Source organism: Bos mutus, chromosome 5, assembly GCF_027580195.1.
Source record: "Bos mutus isolate GX-2022 chromosome 5, NWIPB_WYAK_1.1, whole genome shotgun sequence".
Taxonomy (NCBI): Eukaryota; Metazoa; Chordata; class Mammalia; order Artiodactyla; family Bovidae; genus Bos; species Bos mutus.
Window position 1 is genome coordinate 61,428,335 of NC_091621.1, and position 18,588 is coordinate 61,446,922.

Consider the following 18,588-nt stretch of genomic DNA (forward strand, 5'->3'; position numbering starts at 1 on the left):
CTTCTAATGAAAATGCTGGCATTTGATTTTATTGTCATTTAAAATATCAGACAACAATTTGAGTAGTGGAAATAAATAAAAATAAAGAGTAACCAAGTATCCAAAAAATGTAATGACTGAAATACCGATTAGATGAACAGAATAGAGATTCATTTGATAGGGAGTTGAATTTATATTAGAATTATATATCAATCACTATATTAAAAACATAGCTTTTTTGAATGCTATAGTTAATGTTGGAGATAGAGATTATAATTATCCACCATAAAAGCAAATCTATCTAAGTGAACATCTGAAGTTTTTGCTATTGCTACTGTTGTCTTAAACTTAAAACTAAAAATAACAGTTTTCCAGGCCTGTTATTTTAAGAATCAGTCTTAAAATGTTTAATATTATTTTTAAAAGAATTTTTTCATCATTAAGAACTAAATAAGCTTAGATTCCACGGTCAGAGAGAGTATCCTTGTTTTTAGAGATAAGCCAAATCAGTTCAGATATAAAATTTGAAAGCAGTCAAAATTCATGTAATGTTCATATACTATATTTTTCATCAAAAGATCACCAGAAATTTAAGGTGATGTGCATATAAATTAATGGAGAGGGGAAAGGCTACCCAGTCCAATATTCTGGCCTAGAGAATTCCATGGACTGTATAGTCCATGGGGTAATGAAGAGTCGGACACAACTGACCGAAATTATAGTTCCTAGTCAATTTATCTAATGGGAATTGGGGAGGTTCATCAGTCAAAATGGAGGAATTTTTTTAAAAAATGTATAGTGTGTTCTCATTCATTCAATAAACATTTGTTGACTGAACAGAGATAGAGCAGTGGTAAAAATTCTAAGCAACCACCAACTTAAACTATACTTCCCCCTTCCAAGCTATTCAGTCATTCATTAGAAAAAATGGATTCACTCATTAAGTTATTAAGTAACTATTTTTTTGAACTTGACAAGAGATGAATCCTCACAATGTAAACCTCTGAGTCTCATCTCAAAGCAATTTGATCATTCAATGGACCAGTTCTGTTATATAGGTTTTTAGTCTATCCATTCTCACGGACAAACATTGAAAATGAATATTACACATGAACTGATCAAACTGCATTGAACTACATAAAGTTACTTTACACTGGTTTTAATATGCTTCAGTGATGCTTTTAAGTCTCATGTCCAAAAGCCAGAGTTGGAAAGTGAAATTGCTATTGGCTTAGTGTCCTTAGTTCTCTTTGGAATAAGTGTCTCAATCTTTTTGGTTTCCCAATTAATAGATAACAACACAAATCCAAACTGTTGTGTCTGGAGAGTTGCTTAAATGTAAATTATGAATCCCTATGCTCTACTAGTTTCCTGTCTTTGTTTTTTGTTGTTGCAACATCAGTATAATCTAAGCAGAAAATTCAACTAAATTAGAATAAGTTATTTGTGCAGAAGCCAAATTATGTGTTGGTGTAGTGAGACTTCTCTAAGTCTCACTCTTGGAATTGTTAATTGAGTTTGGAGTAAAAATAGATGAAAAGAATCTTGCTAATTAGATGTGGGCACTGTCTGGAAGTTGTTGTTGAATAGGTAAAGGCAAATATGAGTTTAAAAGCATCAGAATGAAAATCTCTAGAGAATTAGCATGAGGATGGTAGACATGATTTATTTAAAAAGTTTGGAAAGTTTTCAACATAAAATGACATACCTGTGCCACAGAAGAGTTATAAATAAAAATGATAAATAATGTAAACAGCATGATTTTTATTCCAAAAAAATAATTGAAGACATATTTTGTGTCTAAATTGTTTGCCAAATCAGGGCAGGTAAATTCCCTACCATCAGACCACAGAACTGTAGTCATGACCTAGATAAATATTTGGATTGTGTATACAGTGAATGACTTCATTACTTTTCAAAAGGCATTATAACATAATACTTAAAAACCATCCCTTTGAAAGGTATCATACCTGGATTGAAAACCTGTCTCTATCATATCCTTTTCTACAGACTTTGAATATATTACTTATTCCCCTTATGTTAATTTCCTAATTTGTAAAATAAAAATAATACCAAATATATAAGGTTACTGGGAAGATTAAATGAAATAATGTAAGAGTATATGAATTGCTTTGCATATGAAAAGTGAAAGTGAAGTTGCTCAGTCATGTCCAACTCTTTGCAACCCCATGACTATAACCTACCAGGCTCCTCCATCCATGGGATTTTCCAGGCAAGAGTACTGGAGTGGGTTGCCATTTCCCTCTCCAGGGGATCTTCCCAACCCAGGGATCAAACCCAGGTCTCCCGCACTGCAGGCAGATGCTTTACCTTCTGAGCCACCAGGGATATGTGGCATATGATTAATTTTCAACATTCAGCAACTGTATTATTGTTAGCTGTTCTTAATTAGAAATTTAATTTCTAAACTCCTATTTCTTATTGTCTTCCTTCCTCATTCAACCTCAGGAAACATCCTGTGCATTAACATTTTCAAAAATATGAGGGAAAAGGGGGAAAGTGACAGTTAATTTACATTGCTTTTCTGTGTCCAGTTTAAGAATTTTTGGCATGAATAAATTCCTAGATACCCTTGGAATTACACATTGCATCTAATGTAAATCTCTTCTAAATCTAAAGCATTTAAGCACAGTGCTGCTTCAGTGCACCTGAATCACATTACCTAGGTTACAATTGTGAATGTTTTTTAATGTTTTAAGACACAATGACATTTCCTATTACTTTGTATTTATGTACTATTTCTTATAGACGTTCCTTAAGCTGCCCTTCCGTGATCCTATTCTGACCTTCCTGTGCAGTTGCCTGTGCTGTCTACTTTGTCTGCCTCCTCACACCGAGACTTGTGAATACTCTACAAGACTATGGCAATATTTCTTGTTCTTTTCTTTCTTTATCTACCCAGTGAGCTCTTCCACACCCAGGGTGCCTTTTTTAACCTTGAATCATGTAATATGAACATTAGGAAAGACTTCAAGTTCATGTGGTCTTTACTGTGGATAACTAATTTTCTTCTCCATATATACATTCTTGAGTATTTTTCCAACTCCCCATAGGTCTTTTCCATTCATACAGTCTGCTGTCATTCAACACTCCATAAATATTTCTAGAGTGCTCTCTACTTGTCAACAAGTTACTAAGAACTGGGAATAATCAATCAGATATAGTTTCTGATTTCAAGAAACTCAGTGTCAAAATGGGCAGTCACAGAAAAAACAGCCAGTCAGTCATGCTGAAGAGTGATAATTTGTATGATATGAGTTACTGGAGAATGCTAAGGAATTTTGTAACTTAAATCACTGGGGTGCCACCCATCCCAAAAACATAATAGTTCAGTCAGCTCAGTTCAGTTGTGTCTGACTCTTTGCGACCCCATGGACTGCAGCATGCCAGGCCTCCCTATCCATTAAACAACTCCCAGAGTTTACCCAAACTCATGTCCATAGAGTTGGTGATGCCATCCAACCATCTCATCCTCTGTCATCCCTTTCTTCTCTCACCTTCAATCTTTCCCAGCATCAGGGCCTTTTCAAATGACTCAGCTCTTCACAGCAAGTAGCCAAAGTATTGGGGTTTCAGCTTCAGCATCAGTCCTTCCAATGAATATTCAGGACTGATTTCCTTTAGAATAGACTGGTTGGATCTCCTAGCAATCAAAAGGACTCTCAAGAGTCTTCTTCAACACCACAGTTCAAAAGGATCAATTCTTTGGTGCTCAGTTTACTTTATAGTCCAACTCTCATATCCATACATGACTACTGGAAAAACCATAGCCTTGATTAGATGGGCTTTTGTTGGCAAAGTAATATCTCTGCTTTTTAATATGCTGTCTAGGTTTGTCATAACTTTTCTTCCAAGAAGCAAGCGTCTTTTAATTTCATGGCTGCAGTCATCATCTGCAGTGATTTTGGAGCCCCAAAAATAAAGTCTGTCACTATTTCCATTGTTTCCCCATCTGTTTGCCATGAAGTGATGGACCCAAATGCCGTGCTCTTAGTTTTCTGAATGTTGAACTTTAAGCCAACTTTTTCACTCTCCTCTTTCACTTTCATTAAGAGGCTCTTTAGTTCTTCTTTGCTTTCTGCCATAAGGGTGGTGTCATCTGCCTTAAACCTAGGACTCATAAGACACTCTCCCTTTGAACTGAGGTTCCTTGAATATCTGAAGTTATTGATGTTTCTCCCAGCAATCTTGATTCCAGCTTGTGCTTTATCCAGCCCAGCATTTTGCATGATGTACTCTGCATAGAAGTTAAATAAGAAGGGTAACATTGTACAGCCTTGACGTACTCCTATCCTGATTTGGAACCAGTCTGTTGTTCCATATGCAATTCTAACTGTTGCTTCCTGACCTGCAGGTTTCTCAGGAGGCAGGTCAAGTGGTCTAATATTCTCATCTCTTGAAGAATTTTCCACAGTTTGTTGTGATCCACATAGTCAAAGGCTTTGGCATAGTCAATAAAGGAGAAGTAAATATTTTTCTGGAACTCTCTTGCTTTTTCAATGATCCAACAGATGTTGGCAATTTGATCTCTGGTTACTCTGCCTTTTCTAACTCCAGCTTGAACATCTGGAAGTTCATGGTTCTGGTACTGTTGGAGCCTGGCATGGAGAATTTTGAGCATTACTTTGCTAGCATTTGAGGTGAGTGCAGTTGTTCAGTAGTTTGAGCATTCTTTGCCTTTCAGAATGCCTTTCTTTGGTATTTGAATGAAAACTGACCTTTTCCAGTCCTGTGGCCACTGCTGAGTTTTCCAAATTTGCTGGCATATGGAGTGCAGCACTTTCACAGCATCACCTTTCAGGATTTGAAATTGCTCGACTGCAATTCCATCACCTCCAGTAGCTTTGTTCGTAGTGAAGCTTCCTAAGGCCCACTGGACTTCACATTCCAGAATGTCTGGCTTTAGGTGAGTGATCACACCATTGTGATTATCTGGGTCGTGAAGTTCTGTTTTGTACAGTTCTTCTATGTATTCTTGCCACCTCTTCTTAATATCTTATGCTTCTGTTAGGTTCATACCATTTCTGTCCTTTATTGTGCCCATCTTAGAAAAGTTCCCTTGGTATCTCTAATTTTCTTGAAGAGATCTCTAGTCTTTCCCATTCTATTGTTTTCCTTTATTTTTTGCATTGATCAGTGAGGAAGGCTTTCCTATCATTCTTTGGAAATTTGCATTCAAATGGGTTTATCTTTCCTTTTCTCCTTTGCCTTTAGCTTGTCTTCTTTTCACAGCTATTTGTAAGGCCTCCTCAGACAGCCATTTTGCTTTTTTGCATTTCTTTTTCTTGGGGATGGTCTTGATCCCTGTCTCCTGTACAGTGTCATGAACCTCCATCCATAGTTCTTCAGGCAATCTGTCTATCTGATCTAATCCCTTAAATCTATTTCTCACTTCCACTGTATAATCATAAGGGATTTGATTTAGGTCATGCCTAATGATCTAGGGGTTTTCTCTACTGTCTTCAATTTAAGTCTAAATTTGGCAGTAAGGAGTTCATGATTTGAGCCACAATCAGCTACTGGTCTTATTTTTGATGACTGTATAGAGCTTCTCCGTCTTTGGCTGCAAAGAATATAATCAGTCTGATTTCGGTGTTGACCATCTGGTGATGTCCATGTGTAGAGTCTTCTCTTGTGTTGTTGGAAGAGGGTGTTTGCTATGACCAGTGCGTTCTCTTGGCAAAACTCTATTAGCCTTTGCCCTGCTTCATTCTGTACTCCAAGGCCAAATTTTCCTGTTACTCCAGGTGTTTCTTGACTTCCTACCTTTGCATTCCAGTCCCCTATAATGAAAAGGACATCTTTTTTGGGTGTTAGTTCTAGAAGGTCTTGTAGGTCTTCACAGAACCATTCAACTTCAGCTTCTTCAGCATTACTGGTCAGGGCATAGGCTTGGATTACCGTGATATTGAATGGTTTTCCTTGGAAACAGATCATTCTGTCATTTTTGAGATTGCATCCAAGTACTGCATTTTATACTCTCTTGTTGACTATAATAGCTAAGTCATAAAAGATGATGAGAGGCAGTTAAGGAGAAAAGGTATGTAAGAAAAACTCTCTTCTTCCTCCTATGATTCTCCTTTACTCTCACACTACTATCATACTTACCAACACTTCTGACAGCAACACTTCCCCTACCAAGCAATTCACTGCAACACCAGCAGGATGTCCTAGAGTTTAACTCAGTTCTGACACTGCCAACAGTTCTGACACTGGAGGTAGCATCAGATCCTACAGGTCAAGGGCTCAGTTCCACTAGAGCACGCCCAGCCTCCTTCAGATGCCACTTGCAAGTCCAATTTGTCATTTGTGCTTCTGGCTAATTGGGTACAAATCAGAGACTCCCACTAACCCATCCTTGGGTTTGATTAATTTGTTGGAGCAGTTCATGGAACTCAGGGAAACATTTACCTACATTTATGGCCACCTGATGCAAAGAACCAGCTCATTGGAAAAGACCTAAATGCTGGGAAAGATTGAAAGTAAAAGGAGAAGTGGGCAGCAGAGGATGAGATGGTTAGACAGCATCACTGATTCGGTGGACATGAATTTGAGCAAACTCTGGGAGTTAGTCAAGTATGGGAGAGCCTGGAGTGCTGCAGTCCATGGAGGTGCAAAGAGTCAGACACGACTTAGCAACTGAACAACATAGTAATAAAGGATACAGATTAACAACCAGATGGAAGGATACATAATGAATAAGGTCTGAGAGGGTCCTGAGTTCAGGAGCTTCTGTCCCTGTGGGGTTAGGATGCATCACTTTCCAGTATGTGGATATGTGCACCAACCTGGAAGTTCCCCAATCCATGTACTTTTGGGAATTTTATGAAAGCTCCATTACATAGGTATGATCAATCATTTATTGAATGAGTAATTAATCACTGATTCATTTCCCTGTTCCCTGTCTGGAGAATGGTGGGTGGAGCTAAAAGTTCCAAGCTTGTAATAATGACTTGATCCTTCTGGTGATGAGCCTCCATCCAGGAGCCCACCCAGAATCCCCCATTAGAAGAAAAGATGCTCTGAATGAGTACTGTTATCACTGAGGAATTTACAAGAGTTTTAGGATCTCTATGTGTGAGCATTCCAAATGAATATAAAAGCATACGGCCAAGGTGGCATTTTGAGTATGTGTGACTGCAAATCCTTCATCAGCTAGAACATGAAGTATGAATAAGAAGATAAAGGTGATCCTCATTATTACATTATGAATATTGACATAATAAACACTTAATGTACATCATATTTGACTAAGAACTTTACAAACACACTAAAACATAGGTATTATTATCCCTCATTTTATAGCAGAGGAGCATTACCTTAAGGTTAAGAAACTTTTACAAAGTCAGACAACATTTTCCCCCAATTAAAAGTAAATTAAAAATGAAAAAAAAAATAGAGTCAGAAACCAGTAACAACTAGATGGGCCAGGATTCCTCCTAGGCCTTTTAGGAATATTTAAGAATGCTATGCTTCTGGGAATCACCTCCCAAATAAACTTGTGTGCAATTATTCATCTTAGGGAGGGTCTGCTTTCAAGAAATCTTGAACTCGGAAAGAAAAGATACTCTAGATGAAAAGATGATGTAAAGAAGTACATTTATATAATGTGTTAAGCCCAGATTTTGGCACATTTTAAGAGTTCATTAGATTGTTGGTGTTTGTTGCTGCTGTCTTAATGTTCCTTTCCTTTGCTAGAATGTAAGCTTCTTGAGGGAAGGGCTTTTCTCCCAGTGGTGTCTCATGCTTAGAACAATGATCAATGAACATTTGTTCAATGGATGAATTAATATAGTCCCAACACTTGAGAAATCCCCAAATGTGAGAATATAGAGATACAAACTACACTGTATTATTTTCTTCCAAATCACCTTTCTCTTAAGAATCACATGTTTCTGTGCACTTCTTGACACCTGAAGTTTCCAAGACATCAATTTTCAGTGATCTTTTGAAGGAATCAGTTTTCAAGATGTCGACTTTCAGCTATCTTTTGAAGACATCTTACATCATATGAAGAACTCACTAAAACATTTTTATGAATCTCAGACTTTTGTTTTCAATAATGATTTTCATTTTCTGAACCCTCTGCCTGAAAAGTTTTCTCCCAGGTATCCACATTGCTTCCTCTGTCTCATTCAGATTTATACTCAGAAAGCACCTAGTTCCTAATTGTATCCCTCCCTTGCTTTAATTGGGCTTCCCTGGTGGCTCAGACAGTAAAATGTCTGCCTACAATGCGGGAGACCCAGGTTTGATCCCTGGGTCAGGAAGAGCCTCTGGAGAAGGAAACGGCAACCCACTCTAGTATTCATGCCTGGAGAATCCCATGGACCGAGGAGCCTGATGGGCTACAATCCATGGGGTCACAAAGACTTGGACACGACTGAGCGACTTCACTTCACTTGCTTTAATTTTCCCTTTACAATTATCACCATTTAAAAATGTATTCCACTTATTTTTTTTACAGTTTCTCTCAGCCAACAAGAATGAATTAAAAGTGTTTCTGCCTTTTCCCCCTAATAATTTCCCTAACACCTGATACATCATCAGTGAAATATCAATGAATATTTGTGAAGTGCATGAATGTCTCCAGACCATCAAGGAAAACTGTTTTTCAAAGAAAGAAGATAGAAGAGAATCTGTTGTAAAGCATACTAGGATCCTTGAAATAGTCTGATAGAAATAAAGGAATGGGGACTGGGGAATTTTCCTGACTGGAAGACAGGCCACCAAGACCAGCCGTAGTCCACTGTGTGAGATCAGAGCTTATCAGAGATTGATAAGGGCCAGAAGCAACCTGACAGAGGCAAAGGTTAAAAAAAAAAAAGAAAAAAACTTGGAAAGTTGCCTTGGAAATATAATGGGTTTGGGAGTGCCTAGAAGCAGAGTCAGGCTGTCAGAAGCTTAATAAGCTATCAAGAAACCCAAAGAAGGGTCAAGGCAAACCAATAAGCTGAAGAGAAACAATCACACAGATGCCTGAGTTTTAGTTGAAATACTTTAGCTTCCTGAGTCACCTGTCATTCTTCTATCTTCTTCCAGATATGTTTCCCACCGGAATATTAAACAGCCTGCAGTACTCGGAACACAAAGAGCTCATGCTCTCCTGACTACTGAAAAGTTGTCTCCTACTGTCTCTCTCATAAACTCTTAGTCATTTTTCCAAATCCCCATGTAGATATTGAGTGTGTTGTGTTGCTTTCCATGTTCCCTGTTATATTTCCAAGGACACTTTTAGTTGCAATTGAGAGAAAATCAATACAAAGTTTAAGCACAAAGACAAAATTTGGGGCTCATTTTATGGAGATGTCAGGGATAGAATTGATATAAGATGGCTAAAACCAGCAGTAGAAGTCATTCATCAGGGCTCCATCATTTCTACCTGCTTCTCTATGAGGAGGAACTGATGGTAAACAGTACTCTGATTATATCCCACTAGCCTACTTTCCATACTAGAAAGAGGCTCTTACCCTATAGTTCTGCAAGAAGCTTCTCTCAAGGAAGCTGCTGACTTAGACCATGTGCTCACCCATCTTCCATGGGCTCTGGCTGCCTAGTGTCTCTAGGATTAAAGTGCATGCTAAGTTGCTTCAGTCAAGTCCAACTCTTTGTGGCCCTATGAACTGTAGCCTACCAGACACCTCTGTCCATGGTATTCTCCAGGCAAGAATACTGGAGTGGGTTGCCAGGCCCTCCTTCAGGGGATCTTCTCAACCCAGGCATCAAACCAGCATCTCTTACATCTCCTGTATCAATAGGCAGGTTCTTTACCTCTAGCACCACCTGGGAAGTCCAGGATGAGAGCTGAGAAGGAAAATTCCCCAGTGAAAATGTAAGATGTCTTCACCAAGAGAAATATGAATGAATTCCGGGCATTTAAAAACAAATGTCAACAAACACTTGACAAATCATGGTTTATCAGTTAAAAGGATTGTGGAAAGACTCTTGACCAGAGTGTCATGGGCCTTCAGTGGATTGATATGCGTAAAAATGCGTGCAGAGTTCTGCCTACAGGTGCCTCTCTTTAGGGAGGGGTCCATAACTTCAATGAAGTACAGGGAAGCCCAGGGTGGGCAGACAACAGTACTTGGAAAAGAAATGCTTCCTACCCACCCTCACCCACTGTTAACTTCCCCTGACTTATCAGAGCCCAAATGCAAAGCCATGCAAGACAATGTGATAGAGTAGAAAACCTAAAGATAAGGACTTTTATTTGATTCCTTAGTTCTCATTAAGTTCTCTTTGTCTCAGTTTAATCACTTGCTAAATGTGGGTCTTAAGACCTAACTTGCAGATGAAAATAGTTTAACATGGTGGGTTCCCAGTACATTCTTGCAGTTACATAGCAACTGAGTAAGCTACAGAGACTCCCCAGAAATGACTCCTCTTGCCCACCACACCACCCTATTTGCAGTAGGGTTAGCAGTTTAGCAATGAGGGATTCAGTCCCTCTTTGGTATTCCAGGCAAGTCACTTGCACCCTCCCTTTAAGAGCATCCACTGTCAGTACAGCCAGAGAATCAGTCGCTTTCATTCCACTTGCTATTTGTGAACTACTTCCCAAGCCACCTTCTGCATTCGTTTGTGAAGTCAGCCGGGAGAATTTCCTAAAGAGGCCTGTGCTACCTTCAGCTACAGATTTCTAGGTGACCTTCTCTGCCCCTTTGAACACACACAGAAGAGCGAGCCCTACCCCCAAAGCAGTATTCACAGGAGAGAACCTCTCACTTTCCCCAGTGTGAAAGGAAGAATCAAGCTTATTAACACCTACAATTAAATCAGAGGCTGGAGCTTTGCTTTCAGAACTACTTAGGATAATTTGTTGCTGGGCAAAAATAGAACAGAATATAACCATATTAGAATGATAGAGAATATAGAGGATTTTGCATCAGTTCTCCAGTTTCAGAAATCTAATTTGTGAGAATGATTTTAGAAAAAGCAGGGTTTGCACATTAATGGCTGAAAAGTTTGTCTTTCTTGGAATTATCATGGGTATATGTTATGAAAAACTGGAAGTTTGCAATTTTTAACATAGTGGCACAACCATATTGGCGTAAGTTTTCTATATGAATTTGACATTTTGACTTTTTTAGTTAAGGTCATTAATTAATCCTTTCACTGAGTCATTTCAGTAAGTCTTTACAGATGACCACTTTATTTTAGTCACTAGGGTATATCTGATATTTATCTGAATTACTATACAAATGTAAGTTATTCTGTAAAGTGAGAAATTTATTTAAAAGGTCTCTCTTCACTTCTGAGTAAATTACATAATGGAAGAAAATGCAAAGAATTTTTAAATTAGTTGTTACCTTTGCCTTAACATTATTTGTTAAGTCATGAATGTTATCTGGGATTCCCTGGTAGCTTAGATGATAAATAATCTGCCTGCAATGCAGGAGACTCTAGTTCGATCCCTGGACAAGGGAATGCTACCCACTCCAGTATTCTTTCTTGGAGAATTCCATGGACAGAGGAACTTGGTGGTCTATAGTCCATGGAGTTGCAAAGAGTTGGACATGACTGAGCAACTAACACTGGTGCTGGATGTTGTCTTAGTGAGATTTCAATATACAATTCTTTAATTTTTAAAATTCATAATAAAGTTTTATTATGTACTGATAGTACTATAGTATTATTGCTTTCTGCAAGAGACAAGATGTTAAGAATGTAATATAAAAATGGTATATTCAGAGACTATTTCACTCCTGTTTTTCCTTTGATGTAATTCATTTCTATGCCAACATGAGAGGAATGTCCCTGAAGATTCTCAAGCACTCTAAATCTTTATCTATGGTTATTTCTGAATAAGTTAGATCTATATTCTTTGGTTTTCCATACCCATTCATTTTTTAATTCAACATTTATATTGAATCCCTGCACATACTAATGTGATGTGCTGCTTCATTTGAAAATGTTGTTTTCAATAAGGTATTCCTTTGAAAATTATTTTCCCATGAGATGTCATTAGGACTTCTGCTAGCTAAATAAACAAGCAAAGTGAGTAAGTAAATAAAGGAATAAAATATTAGATTTTAATGAGTAAGAGGCACACTGAAATAAACACAGATATATTATAAAACATGTAATGGTTAGGTACACTTTCCTGGAGGAGCATGTTTTTCTGCTGAGTTTTGAAATATGATTGTGTCAGGTGTACTCTGAGCTGGGGAAGAATGCTTCAGATGGGAAGATGAGCAAGTCCCTCAGTTCTGAGTGAGAAAGAGTCCAGTCTATTTGAGGGACTGAAAGGAAGCCATTGTAGTCAAAAGGATCCTGAAGGTCAAGAAGTTTAAAATTATGCTAAATAGGGAAAAATAGAGAGGTTGTTTGGAAAGCTAAAGAGAGACACAATATAGCTTAAATTTAGAAGATGACTCTGGCTGCTTTGTGGAGGATAGGTTGTAGGTGGGCAAGAATGGTATTTTTAGGGAACCAATTATTTGGTGATCACAGTACTGCAAGAGAGATGCACCTTTTCAGAGTTGTTCTTCATTATGTTGATATGCCCTTAAGAAATGTGTTGAACTGCTGGAGGTCATATGCACAATCACTTTTTCTCAAGAATACGCTGCTGGCATATAAGCAGCAGAGGCAGACAGTAGGACAAATGACCAGTCTCTTGATGTATTTTGTTTATTGGATAATTATTTGTCTATGTGACATGTTCATCTTATAATTTCAACATATAAGTTTAATATGATTCCATATTTATCGTGTACTGAATACTATGGACATTAATTTCCTCTAGAACCAATACTGACTCAATATTTGAGTTGACATTATAATAAAACTTGCTAAGAAATGACTAATTTGTGGTATTGATATAATATAAAGTACTTTTGAAATAATATGCATAAATAGCAAATATATTTTAAAACACCATTTTAAAATGCTAGAACATGATCTTCCACTCTGTACATTAAGATCACTTAAACTGCAACTATCTGAGAATCTGTTTCTTAGTTCAAAGTATCATGTGTATCAAACTGAGCTAAGGTTTTACAAGAATTAATTGCCTTCTGAGAATTCTTTTTGTAAATTAACTATATTTGGACTAGATCTACTAAGATAATGACTGTTAAAATAATGACAGTGAGACCAATTTAACTCTAAGTGCTTATGGTAGTGGTACAAAATTAAGTCCAGCTTACTTATTTGCTTGTTTTAAAGCTGCAGATGTACTGTCTCTTAGGGAAGATGAATGTGCTCATAATTGGTCTTCAGTATTCAGTCTTATTTTTTTTTATACTTTAAGGATTCAGACTAAAACAAATTTTATTGCATTTCATAAACTAAGAAGTAATTTCAGAGTTAAAAACTCATGGATCCTACCACTTTAGAAACATTTCAAACTTGATAGATACATTTTCCAACTAGAAAATATTTTAAGTAAATTTTACAATGCATAAATATTATAAATATTTTTAAAAATGCTAATCTAAATTTTAGAAATATTTATGAAATAATGAGTACAATTTAACGGTTATTTTATGGTTATTTGTTTGTGTTCACTAGTTCTTAACCACATTCAAGTAAGCTCAATTTTTGTATACTTCATGTTGGTATTTTAGATTTTAAAGGCACGATGGTTTTATTTTGCAGATTGTGGCCTTGCGTGAACAAAATGTTCATATACAAAGAAAAATGGTATCAAGTGAGGGGTCCACAGAATCTGAACATCTTGAAGGGATGGAACCTGGCCAGAAAGTCCATGAAAAGGTATCATGCATATGACATGCTCTTACATGCAAATGTGTACTTGCTATACCGTTTGACAGGAATATGAAATATCTGTGTAATTCTTGTAATAAACACTATGTTTTGACTTGGTCAAAAGTGCCTTATGATTTCCCTTATTAATTGCTCATAGTCTGATTTTCTCAAACATATTATGTGTGTGGATTTGCACATATATATATTTATGTGCATAAATATAAATCAAATATACTTGTTATTAACTTGATTCTCTTAAGAAGAATTTAATTATATATCTGACTGAACAGATCTATAATTGAATAAATATGTCTGTGTATATATATATATATTAGTAATATATATACAGGACTGTTTAAAGTAAAATAAGTTTGATTTATAACTGGTTCTATGTATAACTGGTGACTTATCTGTGGCCTATCACTGCAAAAAATGTTGATAATATCTTATTTGACTTTTCATTTTCCATGTGTTTGATGCTAGAGGTACTCTAGCAGTACCTCTGTTAATGAGAAATTACATGAAAGGATATCTGAAGTCATCCAACTTTTGCTATTTTTTTTAGAAGGAATTGATTTTCCTTGTGGGTGGGGCATAGACCAAGGTCAAGGAAACCAACAGTCTCTTCTGGCACCTTTCTGCACTCTTCTGTGCTGAACCACTTGTTCCCAGCCCAAGAGAAAGAAGGTCAGATGCTGGTAGATCTGGAATCACATGAATATTAAATATGGGTATTTGTACATCCTGCGTGAGGCTTGGACCATCTCCTGGGTGTTTGCAAGTTATAGCTTTGGATGGCTGAGCTCCTTAATCATCAAGAGCTCATGAAGCAGGTGTCTAAACTGGTATCATTGTGAATATCAAGAGGTTTTGAAACATAGAGATTAAGAAGTAAGTGACTGGACCACAATACAAATAGTCCTAGACCTTTGTTGTTCAGTCACTAGGTCGTGTCCAACTCATTGAGACTTCACGGACTGTAGCCCGCCAGGCTCCTGTCCATGGTATTTTCCAGGCAAGAATACTGGAGTGAGTTGCCATATCCTTTTCCAAGGGATCAAGCTTGCATCTCTGCATCTCCTACATTGCAGGTGGATTCTTTACTGCTGAGCCACCAGGGAAGCCCTAGACTTCTTACCATAAAATAAATTGCACATTTCCTCATTTGTCCAGTTGAAACAAGTGAAGGGGCTTCTTATGTTTCCTCCTTTAAGTGTTAAAGCAAAAGAAGTCAAGTAAATCAAACTAGTTTCCCAGGAACGCCATCAATTCTGATGGCTGAGACGCAAACAACTCTTCATTAAAGGCCTTAGTATTTTAGCCTTTATCCATGTATTTTATAGAAATCTTAAGCTAGGTATTAAAAATAAGCTACAATCTGACAGCCAGATTTCATGAACTATATTTCAAATTTGAGTAAAACTTATTTCTCTTTTCTTTAGATAACTTAACTGGCATTAACTCAGTAAATAAACCACCAAGCTCTCAAGAATAAGGCATCTACATGAAATATTCAGTTTAGGAAACTAGCATGTCATTTTTCTATTACTGTTTCAGTTTAATTATGTCATCAGTGATACAGTGATATATCTTTTCTCAGAGAATTACATAATCACACTGTTTTGAATGTGAAAATGAACTTTATGGTCATTTAGTCTTTTTCTTAGAAATCTTCAAAATATAACGATGCCACATTATGCTAATCCAAAGTAAAATTAAAAAAATATGCTTTCAAAGGTATAAAAAGTTTAAGACCGTATCTATTTGCTAACAAACCATTTTGTGCTTAAAGCATTTCTTTAATACTTCTGGGGAGTGAGCAGTACTCATACATGTATTTTGTTTTCAAATTTATTTCTTTGAAATATAAACCCTAAATATTCAGGCATTATAGAATGTAAGACAATTGATGTCAGATTAATTACCTAATTACAGAATTAGAATGAGAACCTACAAATAAATGATGTTTGTCTCTGTTGGACTCAAAAGATAGTGGTGTATATGTGGAGGATTCTGAGTATTTTAAAACCCAAAGAACTTGTTTTTAACGATCTTTGCCTTCTAGTTCTGGGTGAAGGCTTTTCAGCCAGTGCAGAAGAGAAACTCTGTGCCATTGCTAACTCACTCTTTTTAAAAGGGTGTAAAGAATGGATGTAAATGGATTAAAGATTTTTAAATATTGTAATTAACAGTATTCTGTTTTTCAATTTCCCTGAATTGTAGGAAGAGTGATTGCCAAATGCTCAGAGTAGTGATATACTAGGGTATTTCCAAATATCATGTACCTATCCTGAAACATAATCCTAAAATAAGTATTATTTTATCATCCTTATATAAACACTTAAATTATATAGATGAACATTATAAATCTTTTCAAAAGTATCCCTTCTAACAGGATTATTTAAAGTGTGTTAATACCATTGAATAACAAGTGTTATAAGGTTGTAATTTAATTCCTTACACTTAATTTTTCTATAAGGAGTATTTAGAAAGTATGTTAAAGCAAAGGAAAAGAGATTATTTGGGGGAGTGTCTGTGTAATGAAGGTTATCAGTGTAGGATGACTGGAGTATTCGTGTATAAATTGCAAAGTGGTTGTTGGGAAGGAAAACACAAAACTATTACTAGATGCTGTGGAACTGTCAGAAAGTGGCTGGTAAATCCTAGTCACAAGGATTACTCTTTGTTTAGGGCAGTAAAGTTATTTAAATTACATGGTCAGAGTGGGTTATTAGCCAAGAGGAGATGTTTTACGTCAGTGGCTTGAACACTCTGTTGACAAAATAGTTGATAAAAATAGTCTTACAAAGCACACTCTGAAACAGGCCTATTACTCATAGAAAAGTTGTGTAATTATTACCAACATGTAAAAAATAAAAATGAAAAGAAAAAATAAGTTTAACTGAAACAAGTCTGTTTCTTTATGCCACACATTTAATCGGTTGTTCTAGAAGAACATAAATATCCACAGGATAATAACAATTTTTCAGAACACTAAATTTTGCCTCATTAAAAGTTCAGACTAGGACCAATAAGTTTCTTCCTGTTGCTTTCTACAGGGGAGTTAATGTGTGGAAAAAACTTAGTAAACACACTGCTCTGGTAAAAGAGGCAATAATGCTCCTGACTTATAACTCTACTTGCAATTATTTTTTTCAGCTGAAAATGTTTGCTAAGTAGAATGTTAGACAGTGATTGAGATTCAGAGGACATAGTCACTAAATTTTGCAGGAGTGAAAATAATCTGCCCAAATTAATATTGCAAAACGTGATGAATAAAGTGATGTCAAAAATGATAATAGATTTTAAAGGAGAGATGCATCAGTTGTGATAGGAGGTGTCAGTGAGGCAGCATGGAATAGTAATTTGGTTGAAGTCAGTAAACCCGGATTCAAATCCCGTCTGTGCCATTTAAATAGTAGCTGGGTGTCCTTAATGCTACAACCTCCCTGAGCATCAGTTACAAGTAACTAGTCATGCCTTCGGAGAAGGCAGTGGCACCCCACTCCAGTACTCTTGCCTGGAAAATCCCATGGATGGAGGAGCCTGGTAGGCTGCAGTCCATGGGGTCACTAAAAGTCGGACACGACTCATCGACTTTACTTTCACTTTTCACTTTCATGCATTGGAGAAGGAAATGGCAGCCGACTCCAGTGTTCTTCCCTGGAGAATCCCAGGGACGGGGGAGCCTGGTGGGCTGCCGTCTATGGGGTCACACAGAATCGGACACGACTGAAGCGACTTAGCAGCAGCAGCAGCAGCAGTCATGCCTTGCTTGTAACTTTGTTGTTAGGAAAACAAGCAATGGATAAGCACTACGGTCATTATATTTATTAATACCGGGTTCTCATGGTCATTGATTTTTCAGTAAATTTTTAGTGGTGAACTTACTGAAGTGCTCAGAAATAGGTTCTGTTCTGGGTGGTTGGAATGCTAATGAATAGGGCAGAGGTAAGTAAAATAAGTACGTACACATAAAGGGAAATGAATGTGATCACGGGGCAGGTGCAAGGTCGATGTGAAGGTTGCTAAGTAGGCAGGGCACTGAATGGTTTCTCAAGGGGTGGTGTTTGAACTGGAACCTGAAAGAGCACAGGGAGTCTGTGGAAAAGCGTCAAGAGTTCTTGAAACGAAGGCAACGCTAAGTGCACATGCTCCAACAGTGGGAAAGAACTTCTTGGGCATATTCTTGGGAAAAAAGGAGCCTAGTTGTCAGGAGAGGGAGAAGCAGGGGACACGGCACACAGGGGCAGGGTGTGTGCCAGACAGTCTTGTTGGCTGCAATAAGAAGTCCAGTTTTATTTTCAGAGAAATGGGAAGGATTTTAAACGTGGAAGCATCTTGATTAGATATTTTTTAACAAATCATTTGTACTACATCTTTATATCCATTTATCATTTTTTCTCATATCAGACTTCTGAACCTGTGAGAGATTTTTTTCCCTTTTCTTAATTTTATAGCCAATGAAATTGAGGTCTGCTTAGGTTGAGTGACTTATTTGTCCAGAGTAGGACCAGAACTTTGGTCTTCTCACCTCCTCTGTGCTCTTATGTTCCTTCATGCCAGGATGCTTTCTCTAGGTGTTATATTGGTTTCTGGAAAGTCATTCTAATCCAATATTATTTTTTTCTGAACTTTTAGTCTTTCATAATTATACATATGTCCTTTTTTTCTAGAGTTATTTTAGTCTATTTAAGAGTATGCTTTTAAAAAATTTCTTCCATTTTTTCTTCCCCCAAATCTCCCAGTTATATTCCTTTTTACTCTGAACAGGTGCTTGAAGACAGTGGCATTTACAAATGTTGATTGCTATGAATATGGTTTTTAAACCTAGGCAAGAGGGGTCCACAGTTGAGCAGGGTCTTTCTCTGG

General features: G+C 37.0%; 1 protein-coding gene across 7 annotated transcripts in view; it reads left to right on the plus strand.

Moving 5' to 3' along the window:
* The window catches only part of PPFIA2 (PTPRF interacting protein alpha 2), a 503,973-nt gene that overhangs the window by 338,317 nt on the left and 147,068 nt on the right, over positions 1–18,588 (plus strand). For all 7 annotated transcript variants that reach the window (XM_070370959.1, XM_070370962.1, XM_070370958.1 and 4 more), the window contains one exon: positions 13,606–13,722. In XM_070370959.1, coding sequence (XP_070227060.1) covers positions 13,606–13,722 — 117 coding nt within the window. The remainder of the gene's footprint in view (positions 1–13,605; positions 13,723–18,588) is intronic.